The sequence below is a fragment of the Carica papaya genome, chromosome 1, assembly GCF_054855325.1.
Source record: "Carica papaya isolate Zhongbai chromosome 1, ASM5485532v1, whole genome shotgun sequence".
Taxonomy (NCBI): Eukaryota; Viridiplantae; Streptophyta; class Magnoliopsida; order Brassicales; family Caricaceae; genus Carica; species Carica papaya.
Window position 1 is genome coordinate 4,073,153 of NC_142309.1, and position 21,536 is coordinate 4,094,688.

General features: G+C 35.3%; 3 protein-coding genes across 3 annotated transcripts; 1 reads left to right on the plus strand and 2 right to left on the minus strand.

Annotated features, from left to right (window-relative positions):
• Window positions 1-3,453: 3,453 nt before the first annotated feature.
• MDA1 (Mitochondrial transcription termination factor family protein) lies at window positions 3,454-7,661 on the minus strand. The gene is made up of 4 exons (XM_022032587.2): window positions 7,477-7,661; window positions 5,880-5,929; window positions 5,539-5,754; window positions 3,454-5,438 (listed from the first exon to the last, which is right to left on the minus strand). Exons 1-4 carry the CDS (start codon window positions 7,545-7,547, stop codon window positions 4,330-4,332), a joined length of 1,446 nt encoding a protein of 481 aa, XP_021888279.1. The 5' UTR covers window positions 7,548-7,661; the 3' UTR covers window positions 3,454-4,329.
• Window positions 7,662-7,851: 190 nt separating this feature from the next.
• On the plus strand, window positions 7,852-11,322 carry LOC110807452 (Ribosome recycling factor). The gene is made up of 8 exons (XM_022032586.2): window positions 7,852-8,189; window positions 8,982-9,122; window positions 9,216-9,331; window positions 9,655-9,746; window positions 9,860-9,881; window positions 9,980-10,048; window positions 10,512-10,580; window positions 11,017-11,322. Exons 1-8 carry the CDS (start codon window positions 7,985-7,987, stop codon window positions 11,095-11,097), a joined length of 795 nt encoding a protein of 264 aa, XP_021888278.1. The 5' UTR covers window positions 7,852-7,984; the 3' UTR covers window positions 11,098-11,322.
• Window positions 11,323-11,806: 484 nt separating this feature from the next.
• On the minus strand, window positions 11,807-17,543 carry LOC110807444 (ankyrin). The gene is made up of 4 exons (XM_022032573.2): window positions 17,033-17,543; window positions 14,567-14,842; window positions 14,080-14,217; window positions 11,807-13,537 (listed from the first exon to the last, which is right to left on the minus strand). The coding sequence occupies exons 1-4, from the start codon at window positions 17,330-17,332 to the stop codon at window positions 11,969-11,971; spliced, it is 2,283 nt and encodes a 760-aa protein (XP_021888265.2). The 5' UTR covers window positions 17,333-17,543; the 3' UTR covers window positions 11,807-11,968.
• Between the last annotated feature and the right edge of the window lie 3,993 nt (window positions 17,544-21,536).

Here is a 21,536-nt window from a genome sequence, read left to right on the forward strand (position 1 = left end):
TTTTTTAACTTCACTTTCTTTAACCTATTTAGCAACGACCGACCATCCTTGCTCGATGTTGATTCCTACATATGGTTTTCGACAACCACCAACAGCAGTCAACAACAGGAGGGAGCATATTTAATCATTTCAACCTCCCATTGATCCCACCTTTAAAGGTCATGACTTTCTTTGTTTTTATTCATTATTATATTAATAAATTTAACAATACAATATACTAGTTATTTCATAGTAATTATTTTCAAAGTATTGTGTTAGTAGATTTTATGATTAGTATATTACTTATATTAATTATTTAAACTATTTAATCAAAGAATACTATTGTGATCTTTTTACACATAATAAAATTCAGTCGTTAACTGTGCAGCACTATTCTGTAATATCATCGTATTCAACTATTCTATTCTATTAAAATTTTCAATTGCCAAAGGCAAAATATCTTTAGATAGAAATAAAGGAAATGAAAGGAAATAAGGATTTTGTATTGAGAAAATAAGAGAAAATATGTCTCTCTTGTCATGGTAACTAAACTTAAGGGAAAGGAAATGAGAGAATTAGTGGAACTCTTTTAGTTCATATAGATAAGGAAAAGAAAGAATACATATGATGAATATGTTCGATCATATATTTACTGAAAAAATAAAAAGGTAGACACTTAAGGATAAATAGGAAATAGGAAATTGATTACTGAAAAAGTTTTAACTCTTTTCGCTCTCCCTCCTAAGGGACCCACTTGGTTTGATCCATGAATCCACATATTCTCAAGAGATTACTATGAAGTTACACTACTAGAATTATGCATAATGAGAAAGTATTTAATTACTGTATTTGGTTGAGATATTGAGATTTACTAGAAATATTTTACTGTTATATCTGATTTGTTAAAAGATAATTAGAAAACAGAGTTATGAGAATTTACTTACTCAAGAATAAATTCTCTTATATACATAATCATATGATCTTATAAATCTTGATAGATTCCTTGAATCAAATAAGAGTAAAAGTGATTATTCACCCACATTACAAGAAATATTTCATAGATAACTTGAACCAAACATAATGTTTAAATATGAAAAATGTAAAGCTTCCCCTTTCTTCTATATTTACATCTTCTGCAGATAACTATATCGATGGGAGATGAAGGCTTTAACAAAGTCACATGCAAGACTTTTTCTTGTTTTTACATCAGTCTTTTACTTTGTTATAAGTTAGTTCATAATAAAATCATTCTCTGTGACAAGTTCATAACAAAAAAATTTGTCGAAATAAAAAATTATAAATATGAATAACAACACAGTGCGAGCGCAAAAACTCTACAAAAAAATCAATCAAACTAGTATTTATATCGAATTCCAGCAGTTTCAGAATCTGAATTAGATTAAAAAATCGGTGTTTCCCAAGTAGCCACTTCTCAACTTATCGAGAGATTTCAGTCAACTCTTATACTCCGAAGAATTGAACTACAGCCTTGAAAAATAGATTTATTCAATAAATACATACAAACATGATACCATCCGTACACATCCGGAAAAAAGTCATATATCAGAATTTTCAAAGGAACAAACAAAAAGAACATATGGGTTTAAGCCAATTCAAACATTACAACAAAAAGAAACCCAATTCAAGCATTTTATCAAATAATGTACATGTCACCCAGAAGAAATGAGAGGTGGACCCATACCAGGGAAGTCAACCCCATGAACTCTGCAAGTAAAAACCTTTATAAACTCTCAATCCTATACTGAAATTACAGTAAACAGGGCAGATAACCAACAAAGAGAAAGCAAAACAGCATTATCCGGCATTGATCAGAGAAAAACAAGCTTTGAAAAAGCTAGCCAAAGCTCAAAGCTTGCACCTTTTGGTTCTCATTCGTGTCAGGCGAGCAAACAGAGATAGAGATCAAAAACCCAGATTGTGTACGACAGAAACTAAAGAGAAAATCTGAAGGAAAACGAACCAACGGAGGAGGAGATATCAGTGTCAGTGACTTGAGCTTTATTGAGTTTGTTGAAGAAATAAGCAGCCACCCATGTAGCACTTTTTGAGCCTCTCTTTGAAAGTTGAGACTTTGAAGATGACATACTTATTTCTTCTTCTTCTTCTCTGCGTATGGAGCTCTCTTGGTTTCCTGTAAGAATTCAAATAAAACGGAAAAAAAAAATTGGTCAAGCTTATCACAGCAATGGAGAAGAAGAGACCAAGCAAGCAGACCATGAAACGGTAGAGTAATGTACCAGGCCCGTATACCCACTGTGAAAAAATTGGACCTTTCTTTATTTTTCTCTCTCCTTAAAAATTAAAAATAAAAAAGCAACCTTTTTTTTTTGGTATTTTGAAATTTTTTACCATAGTAAGACAGTTTCTTGTGATTACTATTATACAAGCAACCGCGTCCTATTAAATGTCAAATAACAGAAATACTCTTAACTTGTGTTCTTATATTTTATAGTTTGGTTTGTAAATACGATGAAGTATAGAGGTAAAGAATTAAAAATACAACTAGGATTTTCTCAGTTACCAAACAGATAGAAATTACGTCGGATAGAGTTGGAGGAAAACGGTTGCAGCCAGGTTGACTACAGCAGAGAGACTAGTTGGGTAATCATAAATCACTCAATTTTCATTTGCGTATTTTTTTTTTAATTTATTGTACCATAATTTTAAAACTTTGTAAATACAATAAAAATATATTAAGCAAATTACATATTTACTTATTTTAACTACTATTATACATTGTATACAATTTATAAATCTTACCCATTAATAAATTCAAAATCCCAAACACATATTTATGACTAAACTAGTTTTGTAAATATTTTACCCAAAAAAAAAAAAAGAAAAAAGATTTGACTAGAGTTAACCACAAGACTTTGTGAAATCATGTGGCCATCTTTATAAAAAGCAGTAAATTAATTATTACCACAAAATTGCATATATGCTTCACATTTAATAGAGGATAATGTACCATTTTGGTGAATTTATTACCATGTATATTCACTTAAAATTTATATTTTAAAAAAAAAACTTTTTAAAAAAAAAAAAAGAAAAATTATAATATAATTTTTTAATAAAATTTATTAATTCACAAATAGAGGATGTCAATCCATGTATAAAAAATATTTATATATTAATCAAAATATTAATAACTTTAATAGTAATTTTGTAATGTGATATCTCAATGCAAGTGATGATGTACCCATAAAGTAAAACTTTATATATATATATATATCTTATAGTGTAAAGATATTACAAATTTGAAAGACTTTAACTCTTAGAAGTATTAGAAAGAGAGAAAGAAATAGACTACTTTAAACTAATTTAAACAGAATATTGGTGATAACATCATCTGCACGAAGAAATTCAGAAACATAAGTCACAGGTTTTCGTTCATTTAGAACGAAGGCCATGGATGCTTCGAGGACAAACTGTTCAAGCCTTCAGACAACAATATACAAAAGGAAAAGTTTCAAATTTATCCAGAAATGTATCTCTAAGGTTAGCAACATAAACACTAACAATTTAGGGATTGATTCACCTTCCAGGTGCTCTGGAATACGCATACTTCCTAGAAGTTTATACAAAAGGAGATCTGAGAGGAAAACTGAACTCCCGTGATCACAGATAAACCGACCGGATAGGCGTTCGTGATAATCTCTCTCTCCTTATTTCATCATGCCAATCAATCCCCTTGGCACATCAATCCTGAACTATTGATTTTAAATTCACAATTTCACTGTTCTGCAAATCCACCAGTGCAAATTCTTCAAACGACTGGGTGAGCCATCTCCATATAATCTACAATATACATGTATTTTCTGCTGAGTTCTACAATAGTGTTTCAGAGACACCATGAGTGATCTTTTGACATCTTACAGAAAGTTTTAATACAATATTAAATAATTACTATAATATGTTAGAAATATATCAAGAAAATATCGTGGCTTTGAGACATTATAAATTATCTACACCGAAATCCTATCTGGTACAAGTCCCAAGAAGGATCCTCACTGTGTTAGTAGAACACCATGCAAAAGAATTTCTTCATTTTCTTCTTAAGAAACCTCAATAGGTTGCTGAATTTAAATTGCGTGAGTTCTTTGACACTTCTATTTTGGCATCTGCAATACACCATGCCTCCAAGTAATCTTTCAAGATTCTGTAGTAGGTTCCAATACAATGTTGAGTGATCACCATAAAATTGCAAGTTTTTATGGAAGTTAACATGGAGGTACTGCACCACTAAGGAGCTGTAGATTTTCTATCTTCTGAAGAATATCATAGTTTCTACACTGAAGTTTATCTGGTTCAAATCGATAAAGAGAAGGGTCATGCACTGTGTTTGTTAGTAGTATTCTCATCCAAAAGCATTTTCTTCATCTTCTTCTTCAAAACCTCATCAAAATCCTGAGCCGACAATGATAGGATCTGATTCAAAAGAAGTTTCACCCCGTACTCCTTTACTAGTGCATATCTCGGTTTAATCCTTCCCTCCAAGCTGTAGCCAAAAAATTGAGGGAATTTAACCAGCTCTGATCGTGGATAGTCCATTGTAAGAAAGAACTCCCATTTTGGTGTCAAGTTGCCAGCAAGGCTAAAAGTATATAAAGCTCCATATCTTGAAATCATTGTCCCAACATCATCTATGCTGTAACCCTTGTCCAAGAAAAATTCTGTTACAGGCTTCAAATTGGCCTCAATGCTGAGACCAAAAGTCTGTGGACAGCGGTGAAGAAGCAAAGCAACATTGACCCCTAAGGACCGGAAGTACTCAGCCGTCGGCCATAGCTTGTCCTCAACACTGTAACTTATGATGTTTGGGCAGCGTGTTAGAATCTTGCCAATGCTCTCTTTTGAGAGCCCCATTTCATAGAGAAAATCTACAGTTGCCTTTAGCTTCTGCCTGCTATAGGTGAGAAGTGCTGGAAAACGAAATATAACTTTTGCCCACTGCTTCTTGTCCACTCCCAGAGTTTCTAAAAACATCATGGTGGGAATAAGATTCTCAGAAAGACTTATTCCACATAATTGAGGCCTTTTACTTAGAATGATGGGAATATCTGACTTGGGTACTCCGAGATTAAGGAGAAACTCAACCACTGGCTTAATTTTACCATCCAAGCTGTAGTAAGGAAAGGAGGGGAATTTGCGTGTAATTACCTTGATCTGCTCAAGATCCATGCCAAGATCAAGTAAATAGAGAACTTGAGGGCGCAGCTCCCCTTCTGGACCAGTTTCACTCACACGGGATACAGCTTTTAGCTTCTTAGAGTCAAGAGTCGAATGGGGTGGAGAGACCTGTGACTCTGTTTTCTCTTTAGTAGGTGGGTCTGGGAAGTTCTCAACTACATCTACCAGAATGTTTCCATGTTCTTCAAGGAGAGACTCGAGGTAAGGAATAAGAGCATCCCGAATCTCAAGAGTTGTGAGCTCCCTTCCTAGAACATTAAATATAGAGTTCAATATGAGCCAGGTTTAGATTTAGATCTGCTAATTTTGGATGCCACTAAAATGCAAAAGAATATGTTGCAACCGAACCTACGAGATATCGAGATTTATGAACTGAATGAAGCCTTGAGACAAGGTGATCAATGAAGAGTTCTGATTTGTTGATGGTTCTTGCAGCAATTGCATTGCTCAAGCCTTGCTTTTTCAGAAACAAGGTCAACACAGCCTTTGCCTCTTCTTTTTCTGCTGCTAACAAGGTTGGAGGCACTACTCTTAAACCAAATGTTCCATCTCCTTCATAATCAACTGCCATGGAATTTGAAAATAAAGAAATAATTTTTTTATACTGTAAAAAGAAAAGAAGATATTTGCACTTTTCAAATATTCTCTTTCATGCAGAAATTAGAATATTATTCCAACTTACTGCTTACCAGACTTTGCTTGGCAGAAAAAGAGTTTACAGTGATAAGAAAGTTTCGTCCTGTGAAAAGCAAAAGGAAGTTAGTAACCTAGTTTGAAAAGTTAGAACACAACACAATAAGGATAGAAGGTAATTTGGGAATGAATCACATGAAGGATCCCCACTAAGTATCCATTCAGAATTGTAAAGTGCCCAACTCAGAGAAAATTTTATAGGTTCATTTCCTACTAGATGCACGCCAATTGGACCCTACCATAGTTTTCATGCTCCTTTTAGTCAATCATCTGAAATACAAGTTGATAACTACTATAATTCTAGAATGATTTAACTTAGAACAGAGTAACACAGACTTTTTAAGTCTTTTCGCCCACCTCAACCCAACTGCAGGACTACTTTTAGTTCTTTTTGGGTGGAACCAAAAAATGTAATTAAACCAAAAGGACATAGCAATATACACAACCAAGCAGCAGAGAAGTTCTTTTTTCCTTTTTTTTTAAAAAAATAAAAATGTATTAAAAGGCACCAAGGCAGCAGCCCTATAAAGAAAGAACCAAAACTCTCAAGAAGATCACAAAATATCAACAAGGGCTACAAGATCCCTCCCTAGACAGGATGGAGAGACCTCTAAACAAAAGTAGAAGTCATTTCCTCGAAAATACAATTCTTCCTCCCCTACCAAATCATCCAAATGATATAAACAGAAATGCCATCCAAGTTCTAGAATTCTTCTGCCACCGAACTACTGTCCACCCAGAAACATTAGACTAAGAACAAAATCCAATAATCTTCTTGACTCAGGACACTACAGAAGAAGCTGATTAGGGGATTCATCCTCCCAAAGGCATGATGGGTGGTTCCATAACAGTGATTCTCCTCCCATGCTTCCTAAGATTTTCAAAGGTGAAGATTCTTCCCCAAGCTGCTTCCCAAGCGTAAAAAGCAACATAAGGAGATGCTTTTCCTCCAGATTTGTTTTTATAGAAATCTCAAGACTACTCCAAACTGCCTAAGATAGTTGCAGTAGTCCGCTCTTTGTAATCTACCAGGCTCACTGAACCAATGTATAAGGCAGGTCCTATGCACCAATTGAATCATTCTATTCAATTGTATTCAAGCAACCTATTCACTAATCCCAGTGTCATGTATAGTTGATCACACTTCCATCAACATGTATATATAGAGTTCACTACAGTACAAACCTTTCCTTGTAACTCAAGACCAACAGATTTAATTCACCACATTTCCATCAATATCTATATATATAAACACATATATAAATATACTTATGTACACATATATAGTTCATTAGACTTCCGTCAATACAGTTCACCACACAATTTATACAAGAAAGCCAGTATCATACACTTCGATAACTTAACTGCAAAAAGTCTCAAATAGTCTTTCATCCTTCAAACTTATGACACTGCAAATCCCTAAACGAACAAAATATCATCTAATCACCAATCTCGAAACCTCATTATAAAACTTTCCAATAAATCAACATCATTAAATTCAGACTATCAAATGCAGAAGAAAGCTTATGCCTCTTTTTCTGGATACATACACGTTGCAAAAAAGAAGACGACAGGAATTAGAAGAGTAAGTACCTCGTAACAAGGACAGGTCGTCTTGCAATGAAGGAGAGTTCAGAGGCGCGGAATGCGCAGAAAGATCTCATTCTTTTTCTCTTTGAAGCTTTGAGCAAAGAAAAAAAAAGCAAATAAACGATTCAGTACGATATCTCCTTTTTATGTGGTTCAGTTTAGACAGTGCTAGCGGGAAGGAGAAAGGAGATGACACAAAACAGGCACGTCCGTAATTTGTCCACAATCACTTATACTACGTCGTTTTTGAGACTTGTGAAAACGACGAGGGTAACACGCCGTTTTGGCCCACAATTACCTATACAACGTCGTTTTGCTGACTTGTGAAAACGACGAGGGTGACACGCCGTTTTGGTGAGGAGAAAATGCAAAAGGAAATATACGTGATGCAGTTGGAGGGTTTTAGCATGGAGCTTTCCAGAAACCCTAGCAAATTACAGTAAAGAACCAGAACGGAAATGAAAGTGGAGAGATATTGAAGAGAGAGTTGACAAGACTAAGAAAGTGGACAATGGCGATGTACCTAAGACGGGTAATTTCACAGAGAAGTACAATTCCCCTACTGAGAAGCTCAACAAGTATTCAATCTCGCAGTCTTTCTCACCTCCTCCTCTTCTCTTCCGATCGCAGAGGAAGAGAGTGCGATACCCACTTCGTTGTCCCCACTGGTTTCTGCAGAATTTCTGTTCGAGGATTTGCAAAAGGGAAAAAGTCAAGTACTAGTTTCCTCCTTTTCTCCCTCTCTCGCTCTCTCTCTCTCTCTCACTCTCTCTCTCTTTCTCTCTATTTATTTTTCTTCTTTGTTTATGGATTTATATACTATAAGTTAAGGGTCTTTTGTGGGTTAGTTATAGTTCTCTGATACATTATGAAAGTCTGCTCCTTTGTGATTTTGGCCTTGTCTGTATATATGGATTGTGATTGATGATTTATGCGTTATAGATTGGTGGGTAGTTTTTGTATGTCTTTTTTTCTTCTCTTTTTCAGAGGAAGTGCAAATCCTAAATGGCTTTTTCAGATTTGTGGATTATGTTGAACTGAAAAGGGTTGTCCTTTAATTACTATGAGCTGATGGGAAGTAAAGAGTTCTAAGAGTCCAGATATTGGTTGCTGCTCTCATTTGTTAGTTAAATTTCAGTTTAAATTTGGTTGAATCTATCCATGATAAAGTTTTCAGCGCAACCATTTCGCACGCGTAGAAATTGTGCTAATATATAAATAAATAGATTGGATCTTTTAATATCAGTTTAAACTCTAAAGGGAATCAATTTAACAGTTTTTGCTGTATTATTTAAATTGTGATCGTTAGCAAGTTAAGTAAGTTGCCGCAATAATCTGTTTTCCTAACTGGGATAGAGCAAGAATCTAAATACAACCATTGAGATATGTTTATGCAGATCTTTCTTTTTTTTTTAGACGGCTTTTTTAGTATCTTTGAGTACTCTTTTTTTTTGGGGGCAAAACTTGTGCGCATTTGTGGAACTTACCGTGTTGATTTTATATATTAGAGGATGATTCTGCTGAGAGTATCGTGGTTGCCCCAGACATTGGGCCTACTGTCAAAACAAATGCTTCCTCACAAATGGAGGCAGCAATAGATGCTTTGTCACGAGAACTAACCAAATTACGAACAGGGAGGGCATCTCCAGGTACTTTATTAAGGAATGTTGCTACTTATTTCTAATTAGTCTTATCTGATGGTTTATATCATTGACATGCTCATTTACGAAATATTTTTGCAGGAATGCTTGATCATATTATTGTAGAAACTGGTGGTATAAAAATGCCCTTGAATCATGTAGCTGTCGTTTCAGTCCTAGATTCTAAAACCCTTTCAGTAAATCCTTATGATCCAGATGTAATAAACTAAACTATTGATTTTTTAATTAGCAAGTTTTCGATTTTTGTTTCTCCTACTGCTTCATTTTCTTTTCTTTTATGATTTTCACAAGAGCTGGAGTACGATATCATGTATCTTGAGTTTGGAGATCTTGCTTTCAACATGAAACTTCTCCATTTAAACGAACGACTTTTGAATATTTAACTTCTTGTACATCTATTTCTCAATCAGAAAAAAGATTTACTAACGATAATAAGTTTGTTTCTTGAAAATTTTTCTTCTATAGAATAGCTCTGATCTGAGAAATCACACGCTTGACTAATTTTTTTTTATTTTTGCAGTCTGTTAAACAGCTAGAGACCGCCATCAGGTCCTCTCCATTAGGCTTAAATCCTGTAGTGGATGGGCAAAGGTTGATTGCAACTATTCCACCGTAAGCACTTGGTCAACTAAAAGATTTGGTGGGAGCTCACCTCTTGCATTAGATAGTGGAACTTTTTATATTACTTGACTGATATATTCTTTCTCTGCTTTTTCCATGACCAGATTAACGAAGGAGCATATGCAGGTGAGCTCATGATTCTTCTTCTCTTTTTTATCTATTCCGGATCCATAATATGTTCCACTCAGATGCATAATAACCTATTGGCTGAGGAATCCGTACAGGCTGTGTGCAAGTTGGTTGCCAAATCTAGCGAAGATGTCAAACAAAGTATACGACGGGCCAGGCAGAAGGTATAATTAACAAATTCTTGAATCTAAATTGATGTAGCATTACAGGGTTGTTATTTGTCTTCAGATGGGAAATGAGTGTAGTCCATATAGTTCATCAAAGTCTTGAGACATGTGAATCACCCAGTATAATGGGACTTCCTGCTACTGTCAACAACCTTCGTTCCCATCCAAGATCCTCTTTCTTTTTTCATGACTACAATCCAATCTCAATGCAACGAGCAATTTTATAGTATCTCGGAAATACCTTATGATGTTGTAATAATTTGATAATATTATCTAATAACTAATGGGATACATTTACAATATTACGAAATTACTCTAGTATGCTAAAAACTGAAAGCAGTTATCTTGTCTTTGGCACCCTATGTAAAAGTGCTTCTTAGAAGTTTTGGGCTGCTGTGGACAATAAAACTTTGCAGTAGTTAATGCGTGTGACCTAATGCGTGCATTTGGTCTTGTACAGGCATTAGATACGATAAAGAAGGCAGGTTCAAATTTTCCCAAGGATGACGCAAAAAGATTGGAGAAAGAAGTAAGTTTGTTAAGTTTACAGTAAAGTACGATATCGCTGCCTAAAATTTTGCCTTACTGCAGGTTAAGTTCTGTTGGTTTTCAGGAAATTTGTCTTACTATCTATTTTAGATAAAATCATTTGTTATTCTAATGATAGTTATGCATTGCTTCTAAAGACAAACTCAAGAAAGTTTAATGCTGAATAAATTAAAATTAAAAGAAAAATAAAATTTACAAGAAGTAATCTAGAAGACTATGGTCTAATATAAGATGGAAAAAAAACGTTCAAACTACAATACTGAATTGTTCCAAAAACAGAGTTTGACCGAGAATACAACTAAACCACAGAAAGTAAGATTTATTTGCGGTAAGTTTATAGATATACTAGTAGCAAAAACATTCTTAAATCTTGGTGTTGTTTTAAGTGTCTTCCAATGTGGAATTGTTTTTCCCAGATTGACGAGTTGATGAAAAAGTTCATCAAGAATGCGGAAGATATGTGCAAAGCAAAGGAGAAAGAGATAACTGTAGGCTGAGCTATCCCTTTAGATGTGCAAAGTGCAAAACAGATTGAATCTTCTGAAAATTTTACACCTTTTACTTTCAGATTTATTTAGCAAATTATTATTACGTGATTTGTTTTATAGCCAAAAGAAATTTGAAGGCTATATGATGTAGTTCTGACCGAAAAAGGATTATGTCACATGGTTTGCTTGGTAATAATTTGGTATGACAAACACGAAGATGATTCAATTGTTGTATCTTTGGTATTGTCAGTTTTAGATTGTAGCTGAAATAAGTTAGCAAAACTAGAAGACAAACCAATCCACTGGAGCCAGTAAGCCTGGCTGGTTGTTATTTTTCGAGCAATTATTATACCCAATCAGTTTCTTTTGTAGCCCTTTATGGGCAGACAGACAGCAAGACTCCAACTGAGCATCTGATAGCACGATGCACACATTAATAGCCTTCAAGCAGCTTGTTTTTTTTTTTGCTTTGATTTTCATAGGAACAGCGCAAAACCGATTGGGAAATTTTTCTTTTTGAACTAAACTATTGCATAACATCAAAATTAGAATTCGAACCAACTCAATCTCCGATCTAACAATTCTTCCTTTTTGTTGAAGTGGAATTGAAACCATCGTTAAAGGATTTAGCATCTATCCAAGTAAAAGAAAAAAAAAAAAAAATGCGTGAGTATCGTGAGGAAGGGTGTTAGTCTAAGAGCGAGAGAGATGCAAATGATTTTCATGAACTGCCAACTCTATGGTTAAGCCCAAAAAAGAGCTATCAAAACAACATTTACACAGAGAGATCAAAACCTTTACAATGAAAACCGACAGTTAAAACAACTTCGAGATGAAGCATTTTTTTCCTCCTAAAACATGTCTATACAAACTTCCCTAGTTAATAAAATTTTCTATTTTCTCCCATCCTCTGATTCCCACAAATTGCCTCTATTGTCACCAGCTTTATTCCTCGCACCCACAGCTCTGCTGCAGCAAGTCCACCTTCGCATACAAAATGAAACTCCCTGTTCTTGGTAGTCACTACATGGAATACCCCAGCTTCGTCTGCGTCACCCTTGCACTGCCTGTTTTTCCTAAAGCTCGGGCTTGGTCCAACCTTTGCCTCCCGGCATACCACATTTCTCCTGCTTGATTTCCCCCACTGCAGCACACCTGCACCTCCTATCATTCTCATCTCTTTTCCATGTGGTTTACCTTTTCCTCCTTTTGTGTGTTTCTTTACATGAGCACCACCAAGAACAAACTTGCGAGCAAGCTCGTCAAGAATGACCCCTTCTGCCTCATTTTTCACGCTGCCATTCTTTTTGGCAAGTGATAGTGCTGTTTCTCCTCTCGAGTTCTTTATGTCACAGCTGGCACCATACGAGATCAAGAGCTGGCACATGGAACCATGGTCCTCCATGGCTGCTAACATGAGAGGAGTATAGCCATCCCCATCAGATATATTTACATCATAACCCCTCCTTGTCAATAGCTTTACGGCATTAAGGTCTCCGCGACGAGCTGCACAATGTAAAGCATAGAACCCTCCAGCATTCCGGTTTCCCTTTTCAAGTGCAAATTCAAGCATCACTTTCTCAAAAAGATCCCGATTCTGGTTCAATTTTGACAACATGATTGCAGTTTCACCGGATTTGTTTAAAAGCTTTACATCAGCTCCTGCATAAACAAGTAAGCGAAATGGTTCAACATGGCCCTTCAGAGCAGCAAACATGACAGCTGAGAAACCATTCTCATCCTGATAATCAAGATCAACTTCTCCCCGCCCGATTATGACTTCCAAGGCCTCATGATCACCAGTTTGGGCCACGAACAACAAGGGAGAAAAAACAGAAGCATTGCTGGATTTGGGAATCTTCCCACACCTACTTACGTCTAGGACCGCTTGTTGAAATCCAAGGGACCACTGGTTCGCACCAGCAATCGAGCTTGCAGACTGACCAACAACATTAATTATACCAAAATCTGCACCAGCCGATGTCAACACCCCGAGACACTCTTCATGCTTATATTTAGAACATATCATCAGGGCTGTGTCACCAGAATCTGTCTTGGAGTTTAGATCACAGCCAGAATCAATTAGCAATTGAAGGATTGTTGACAAGCCATGACGAGCAGCCATGTGTATTGGACGAAACTCGGTTTTCCCTGTTGTTTTAATAGGACATTCTACGTCGGCACCAGAGTCCACGAGCACCTTCACAGCTCCTGCATTGCCACAGAGGATGGCATGGTGAAGGAGGGTTCTTCCATAGTGACAGGAATCTGGGGGCAAGTGCTGCAGGAGCATCCGCAGAATAGCACCACTGGCTTCAAAATACTCCACTGCACACCACATGATGGAGTAGGGCTCTGCCAGTCCTGCTCCTACACGAAACTCTTCTCCCGTACTCATATCCCATGACCATGCTCCTAATCTCACTTTGACATCTGTGTTGACACCCGCCTGTATGATATCAAGGTATTAACGATATTAACATGTAAAGGATTGAAAGTGAATAGAGAATAAAGTTTTCGGACAATATAACACCAGTATCATTCTGTAGTAAGTTAAACTAGAATAGATCTAAAGCTATAGTATGTCTTTTTTAATCAAACAAAAACATTCTCAGACAACATAGAAATCCTTATCATTGAAATGTCTAGCATATTAATTCAGCTGTTATACGGTTGTTATCCGAGTGTCAAAAAGGGACCATTCTACAGAAGGGTGTCATAACACTGAACATTTAAAATATATTACCGGCAAATTGACCTCATTTTTTCTAAAGATTTTTTGTATATTCCTAAAAGTTTACTCGGTCAATTGGATTCCCTATTTTCAATCTAATTGTAATAACACAGTTCCATCTCGGGTAAAATGTCACATGAAAACATTAAATCACGGAAATATATGGAAACCAATCACCAATAAAACTAGCCCTAAAAGTAATAACCTCTGTGTCCACCCTATATTGAATAGTTAGAGAGAGAAAGAGAGAGAGACACCTGTAGCAGCAAACGAACAATGGACACCTGCCTGCTAACGACAGCTGCAACAAGTGCTGTACAGTCAACATTTGTATGCAAAGAAGGCTTGGAAGAACGAAGCAACAGCCGACTAGTTGAATTTGCATCAACTCCACACTGCGATCAAGCAAAGACCATACGTCAATGACACATTTGGGGAATGTGCAAAACCGTGACACATCTATTTAAGAGGCTAATTTCCAAGCAGGAAGACCAGTCATTAAACCTGTTAAATTAACATAAACTATTTACCACCCAGTTTATGCATAGAGTGGGAATCCTAAAAGCATTCTGTTCCTGGGTAAAGTAAATGATGAATCATATTCCAGGCATGTGCCAGTCATTTTAGCAAAAAGGGCCAATCCCATACAAGGGTATTACTCACATCTTACACGATCAGAACCAATTTCATAGCAGTAAAAGTTGCTTTTGAAGCCCATAATAGCGAGTAAATATGATGGGTTACCTTAATTAAGGTGTCCACCAGATCCACAAATCCCCTGCAGCATCCTGAAACAAGAGCATGGACAGCGACACGAGGCCGAACTAAATCAGATCCAATTAGCAGCTCAGCAAGCCTTGCTTGCCCATAACAGCTTGCCTCCAGAAGAGCTTCCTCACAAGCCAACTGAGAAGCGCCAGCTTTTAATAGGATCTCCAGTATCTCAAGATGACCTTCCCTCACAGCTACTGTCGTTGCAAAACCCCTGAAGAGTTTCTGGTTCACATCAGCTCCTACACACTGTTGATTGAAAATAACAGCCTTTAGTTTAATGTTAAAGAGTTAAAAACATTCCAGATTATAACACTTTGTAGAACTGCCATTTCCCTGCTCATCCCTCAGTGCAGGCTAACAACAAAAGGCGACAAAACCAATAAAAAATTATCATTAAATGTCGATGAACACAGAGGGTCTTGTCCATGCACAGACAAAAAGAGGGAACAAAACTGATGTGATAGACAAAGCAGCATGGAACTTTCATCAAGAACTGCATGAAAATCTCAGATAGAAGGCAAGGGAGATGCATCATGTATGTGTACTACTATGTACTTCAGGCTGTGTCCAATTGTCAGTGACAACTCAACACGGGCCTCAAAAGCCATGTTTCTACTGGACAAATCATTTTGGTTAAGAATTGATTGGTCTGCGACTATTACTGTGTACTCAAGTACACGTTTCCCAATGTGGAGAAAAAACAAAAGAGTAAATTATCTACCCATAAGATATGGAAATTATGTATTAAATTTTCCTTGCCATCCCCATCGCACAACAAATTATAACTATTTAATATAATGACCAATTCTGGCACCCAAATTAATAATTTGGGATACATAAGAAAATCAATAAATTAATCAAGAAACAGACGAGGAAAAGGCCACAGGACAACTGTATATTTGCACGCAGTATTTGAGATTATCTAATAACGTTTTTCACCTCCTTCAATTGTGAAAAAGAGTGTGAACTCTATCATGCCATATATGCGTAAGGAAAGATTCTGTTACTTGTAAATTAGCATTATTTTTCCCACCTACATATAGTTGTCAGAAAGCACTAAAGACACACTAGAAAAATCACTGGTATAGAGAAACGTCTGAACAGTAAAAGAATAATCGCTTAAGCTGTGATCATTTTCCAAAAATGGGGGCAACTGGGCCTGTTTATGTTTCTGTATCCATTTCCAACAATATTGAGTTGAGCTTGTATCCAACTATTGCACAAAAGAACTGCAAAGAAAAGGATCGCACAAAAAAACACTTATTCAAGGGGCATAAGGGAATAACAACTATGTCAATTCGAAATATCATACATGAAAAGCCATTAAAGCATTGTCTCAAGTCGGTAAAGAAACAAATCAGATCCAGCATTTGGCAACAGAAAGTAAATGATATAAATTAATGACTGTATATAGGCCCATTGAAACATTACCAGACCCCGAAAAGAAATAAAGTCATGTAACATCGACTCATTAAAGGTAACAAAACGAACAAATAATTTTCAATTGTGAAGATGACGCTAGGAAAATGAGAAGTTTACAAGGGAAAACAATAGTTAAGCCATCACAACTTTGTCCGGAAAATGCCCAAGCATTACAAATGGTGAAATTTTACGTGAAAACTAATATATAACTGAAATTATTAAAGAAAAAGTATCCACCCGTTTGGTTATCTGGCCGAACTAAACCAAACGCTCTGACCTGACATTTATAAAGTCAGAATTGGATGGCCTCCTTGAACCAAAACAAATGAAATCCTAGATTCTAAATGCATCTTTTGGCAAAATTTTATTTCCCAACCAAACAGAACAAAGAAAATAATACACAGATTTAGTATCTAAGAATTAAAAACGATGACAATAAATGGAGTTATAAAAGAAACTCCGAAAATTCCAATCAATAATTTATAACGAAAAATACATCTTCAAAACCTTAGTTAGAACATAAACAGGAAACTGATAAGAGGAAAATTTAAATATTTGCTAATTACTACCAACACTTCAAATTCACTGAAAAGTGACAATGTACTCAAGAAGCATCCTCTATCTCAGACTTCTGTAGCACTGATCTAGGGAGAGAACAGAACCGACATGGACGTGAGAAGTGGGACCTTCCGGAGAAAGTAGTCAATCAACTGCTGACTTCGGAAGGAAATGCGAAAGGAAACAGCGAATCAACCAAGTTCACGTTAAGCAAACACCTAACTAAGAAATCAAAATTCAAATTTCTTCTAACATTAAGCACCAAATTTTCGTAGAATCATATGCGTAGTATCGCTGAAATGTAGTTGAACAAAGCTTGAGAAAACTCTCAAACATTTTCAAATTCCTCAAAACAAAAAATGACAAACGATATATGAGATGAAACAGTTTCAAATCTCAATCCAATCACAGCGATTTCAAATGATTCTTAAAGAAAAAAGCAGAACTCCACTATACCAGTAATCTCTTAACGAGAGCCACATTTCCACCATGAACAGCGAGAAAGAGCGCCGTAACGTCCGTTTTGAATTCCTCATGTTCCACGCGTACTTCGCTAGCGGATTCCTCGCACAGCACCAACTCACTCTTCCTCGTCTTCAAGCAAACCGCACCTACGTAGTTCACATCAACAAACGGATCGGCGATACACTCGAATGCCGAATTCAGATCGCCATTAAGAGAAGCTTCTAGGAGTCGCTGCGAGACCTCGGTCTCGTAGTCAACCGGGACCACCTGCTTGCCTGAGAACACCGTCATTCCACCTTCCCCTACCGGAGCAAACGTCTGAGTTTCGGCAGTACGAAACCGTCTCCTGCAACTTCAGGTGAAGGATCGCATGCGCTGGTCGGAGAATGGAGATATCTCTCACTCTCTCCTCAAGAGATTCGATTCGATTCTCTCTCCAGAAACGCGAGGCTCGAGAGAGAAGAGAAACTTGAAAGTAGTGAGCGCCAGAGACAGAGTGAGGGAAGGTGAATATTTATTGGGGTGGTTTTTCACCTTGTTTTAACCTCGGTGAAACCGCCAGCAGCTCACAGTGAATATTTTAAAGATCTGTGGGCCCGCCTTTTCTATGGGATAAAACTTTTAAGTGGACGAGCGGGAAATGGCGGCTCGGCTTGTAAGAGCCTCGGCTCAAGTTTGTAATTTTTTGTTGTCTGTTAGTGATTTAAAATGTGGACCGTAGATGAGATTACGAACTCAAATCTTGACCGTTGAAGGAAATGTAAAGGGAAACTTGTTTGAGAATTGAGATATGCGGAAGATTTTTAATATGACATTATAAATTCGTGTTTAAAAAAAGTTGAATTAAATAATATATTTAAATTTTTAAAATAAATTATTATATTTTTTATAAAATATTTACAAATTAAGTCTCATTAAATATTTTATATCGAGATTATAACGGAACAGATAATACGTGATTCTCGTCATTTCGATCATATCTTTAATCATTAAAATTTAGATTTAGTTTATTTAAATTTTTGTAATAATTAAATTTTATATTTTTTTTTATTTATTTTGATTGTTCTACTATTGTTTATAATACTTCACAAATTTTGAAATGTAAAAATGAAGTGGATTTGAAATTACTTTTATCAAATATAAATTCAATCCATCACTGTAAAAAATATACTTAAAATGCATTTTGAACCATGTCAGTTTTAATTATTTTTTAATTTTTTATATTATATCAAGTTTACACATTATCGAATTTAAATATAACTTAATTCATTTATTATATTGAGATAAATATAAAAATAACTATGCATAATAATATATATTTTTATTATATTTATATATATATATATATATTTTTTTTAAATAAAGATATAGAAATGTATTGATGAAATGTGCCGAGGGAGCACCGTCCATGTACGTATTTATATATCAAAATAAAAAATTAAATAAATACGATAATATATATTTAATTATATAAATATAAATTATTTGATAGTAATAAAAAATTAATCTATGAATAATTTCAGATAGATTTTAAAATGTCAAATCTAAATTTACATTAACCATCAAAGCATCTATAAATTTATATTAGCATTACCCAAAAAACACCTCTAAATTTTTTTATTGGATTAACATCATATATACATATATATACACACACACGTACCTTGTAGTAGAAGATTTGAAGTGCACATTGGTAAAAGGCATTTGGCAGAGTCAAGTGCTCCTACTTTCTCTGCATGGATAATAAACCAAGAGAAAGAAGCTAAACACTCATGTGGTCAATACTTGAGAAGCAAGCAAGAACCCATTGACATACTTTTCCTTTTAATTTTGACTGAACTGACCAGTTCAGTCAGTTTGACTTTTGACCATCATCATCTTTTTCCTTTTGCTCCATTTGTTTGTCTGCAAAACCCTAATTTACTACCAGTGAGTATTTGCAGAAATTGATTACTCATCAATGGCTGTTGCCGATTACCCTCATGTGGGTGTTGGGTTACAGAAGAGAAAAATGTATCATGTCCCTCGTGTCTCATCCCCAAACAGATTGGTCCATTAGTTTTTGCAGTTTAGGTTTTGCAATTCCTGTAATTCCTAGCAAAATACATTATGGGTTAATTATTAATTTATTTAGTATTAGAGTTATATATATATATGTATATATTATGGACTAATTTTAATTATATTATGTATTTTTATATTTTAAAATAAAATAATAAAATATTTCGTTCAAATTTTAATAAATATGACAATTGTTAAGATGATATTTTATATATAAATTTACTTAATATAATATGTTCGAAATCGATATAGTTACAATTTTTTCGTTAAAACATTGGTTTCACCTTCAACTTGTTCGTATCTAACTTGTTAGGTACAATTATTTTTTTTAATTTTTTATTATCGTAAATATATTTATACTTATAATAACAAAAATAATTTTTATAGTAGTATATATTAATAAATATTAATAAAATAAATGAGTCAGATATATATCAAATATATATATATATATGTATGAGATATTCACTAAATTTTGTTGACAAAATAATATAAATTAAAATTAAATTAATAAAAATCCATCAATAATATTTCTGTCCTTTTATGATATTACGGCATCAGAAGATTTGTGAGCGATTTACGGGAAAAATATCTCCGGTACGCATGGATAGTCTCGCATCATCGTCCGATTTTCGGGAAGATAGAATCTATGGCCCACATCAACTGAGGGCCCACAACTTTTTTGATGTAACGGTACAGCTGGATGTACCAAACGCTTTCGTCCCCGAACAGGATCCAGAGCAGATTGATTTTCCCGGTCCCATAATTTGCTGAGAGAAATATCGTAATTCGTACACCACCAACCGGGATACCCCGCCGGCCGGCTTAGCCGATCCGACCCGAGCCGAGCCGAGCCGATTATCCAGTCATAGGCTTGAGGTCAGATCGCAGGCCACGTGGCGTTTTGCAGATGTGTTTTAGTTAATTGCCGGACATGGTCTACTCGGACCACGTGGGCAAGAAAACGTAGTCAAATTGGAAGTTACAAAATTTTATAAATATCTAAATTCTTAAAATATATATTTGTTTATAATTATTATTTTTTAAATTCTAAAATTTATCATTTTATTTTATAAATATATATATGTATGTACGTACGTATGTATGTATGTATGTATACAAAATCTAGGAAATGATGAACAAGTATTCTTTTAGGACATCAAAGCAAAGTGGCCCGTGTGCCAATTGCCATGTATGCGTGGGATTGACAAGCAATTATGCATTTAACTACCGGTGCTTACTATTTTAACTACCGTATGGACCAACGCCAGTTGACTTTATATTTAAGCAATTATGAAAACTTGTAAAAAATATTTTTAATTTAATAAAAAATTGATTAATAGTTGTTTAAAAAGAATTCTATAAATAAATGCATTTAATTTAATAGTTAAAAATTATAATTTAAACATATATTAAAATCTTAATAATGTGTGTATAGAGTTGATTACTTAAATTTGAGTTTAAAAAAAATTTAATAATTTTAGTATAAATTAAAATTTTAAGTTAATTTCCCCAAAAAATTTAACAAGCATATCTCCATTCATTGGATTTTTATAGGCATATTTTTAAATTCTCCAAAACTTTATCCATTCACTTGTTTATTTATTTATTTATTTTCAATTTTGTACCAATAATGCATGTGTATGCATAATAAGGAATCCAATGTAATGCCCAAATAATTTTAAATTATTTTTATTATAATTATTAATTTTATTTTTTATTTATTTTATTTTATTTTGTTTATTTTAATTTAATAAAATATAATAATAAAAATAATAATAATTGTAAAATTGGATAAAAATATTATTTGTATTTAATTGAAATTGATTTTGAGAAAAAAGTGTGAAAATTATGATTCTGGGGGTATTTTTGAAAAGAAAATCGGAAACCGGAGGTCAAAACGCAATTTAGAAAAATTGTACCCCGTCAGAGCAACGTCAACAGCCACGTCAGCGGCCCAGTCAACAGTCCTGGCCAACCAGGACCTGCCGCGTGGCAAGACCACGTCGACCAGGGAACGGGCCACGTGGGCGATCACGGACGGCCCAGATGCACGCGCGCGGACGGCCCAGATTCAATCAAGAACGGACAGCCCAGATTTGATCAAAATGGACGGCTGTGATCAAAAGGCAAAAGGGTATAAATAAAATCCCCACACCTGACCACAAAAACCCTAGCCGCCTGCCCTCGCCGGAGAAGACAAACCAGACGCTGGAGGAGCCGGTCGCCGCACCGGGGAGTTTTTCGACCGCCGATCGAGGTAAATTTTATACCTCCGACTCGTTTTTCCACGCTGAGTTCCCCTGTGGCCAAATCGGAGCCAAAATCCCAGCCAAACGGCCAGAAAACACGGACGAAACCCAGCGGCACCGCCGCGCCCCTTCTCGATTTTTGCCTCCGATGAGGCCCTTCCCGGCCTCCGTTTGATACAATT

What these genes read in the sequence shown, in the direction of transcription:
- MDA1 (XM_022032587.2), bottom strand. Translation starts at nt 7,547, where the DNA reads ATGAGATCTTTCTGCGCATTCCGCGCCTCTGAACTCTCCTTCATTGCA. An exon ending in TTTCTGCCAAGCAAAGTCTG is followed by an intron (nt 5,755 to 5,879) that starts GTAAGCAGTAAG and finishes ATTCCATGGCAG; the next exon opens with TTGATTATGAAGGAGATGGA. An exon ending in TAAATCTCGATATCTCGTAG is followed by an intron (nt 5,439 to 5,538) that starts GTTCGGTTGCAA and finishes TTAATGTTCTAG; the next exon opens with GAAGGGAGCTCACAACTCTT.
- LOC110807452 (XM_022032586.2), top strand. Translation starts at nt 7,985, where the DNA reads ATGGCGATGTACCTAAGACGGGTAATTTCACAGAGAAGTACAATTCCC. An exon ending in TGCAAAAGGGAAAAAGTCAA is followed by an intron (nt 8,190 to 8,981) that starts GTACTAGTTTCC and finishes TTTATATATTAG; the next exon opens with AGGATGATTCTGCTGAGAGT. An exon ending in TAAATCCTTATGATCCAGAT is followed by an intron (nt 9,332 to 9,654) that starts GTAATAAACTAA and finishes TTATTTTTGCAG; the next exon opens with TCTGTTAAACAGCTAGAGAC.
- LOC110807444 (XM_022032573.2), bottom strand. Translation starts at nt 17,332, where the DNA reads ATGACGGTGTTCTCAGGCAAGCAGGTGGTCCCGGTTGACTACGAGACC. An exon ending in CTCTCGTTAAGAGATTACTG is followed by an intron (nt 14,843 to 17,032) that starts GTATAGTGGAGT and finishes TTCAATCAACAG; the next exon opens with TGTGTAGGAGCTGATGTGAA. An exon ending in TTGTTCGTTTGCTGCTACAG is followed by an intron (nt 13,538 to 14,079) that starts GTGTCTCTCTCT and finishes GATATCATACAG; the next exon opens with GCGGGTGTCAACACAGATGT.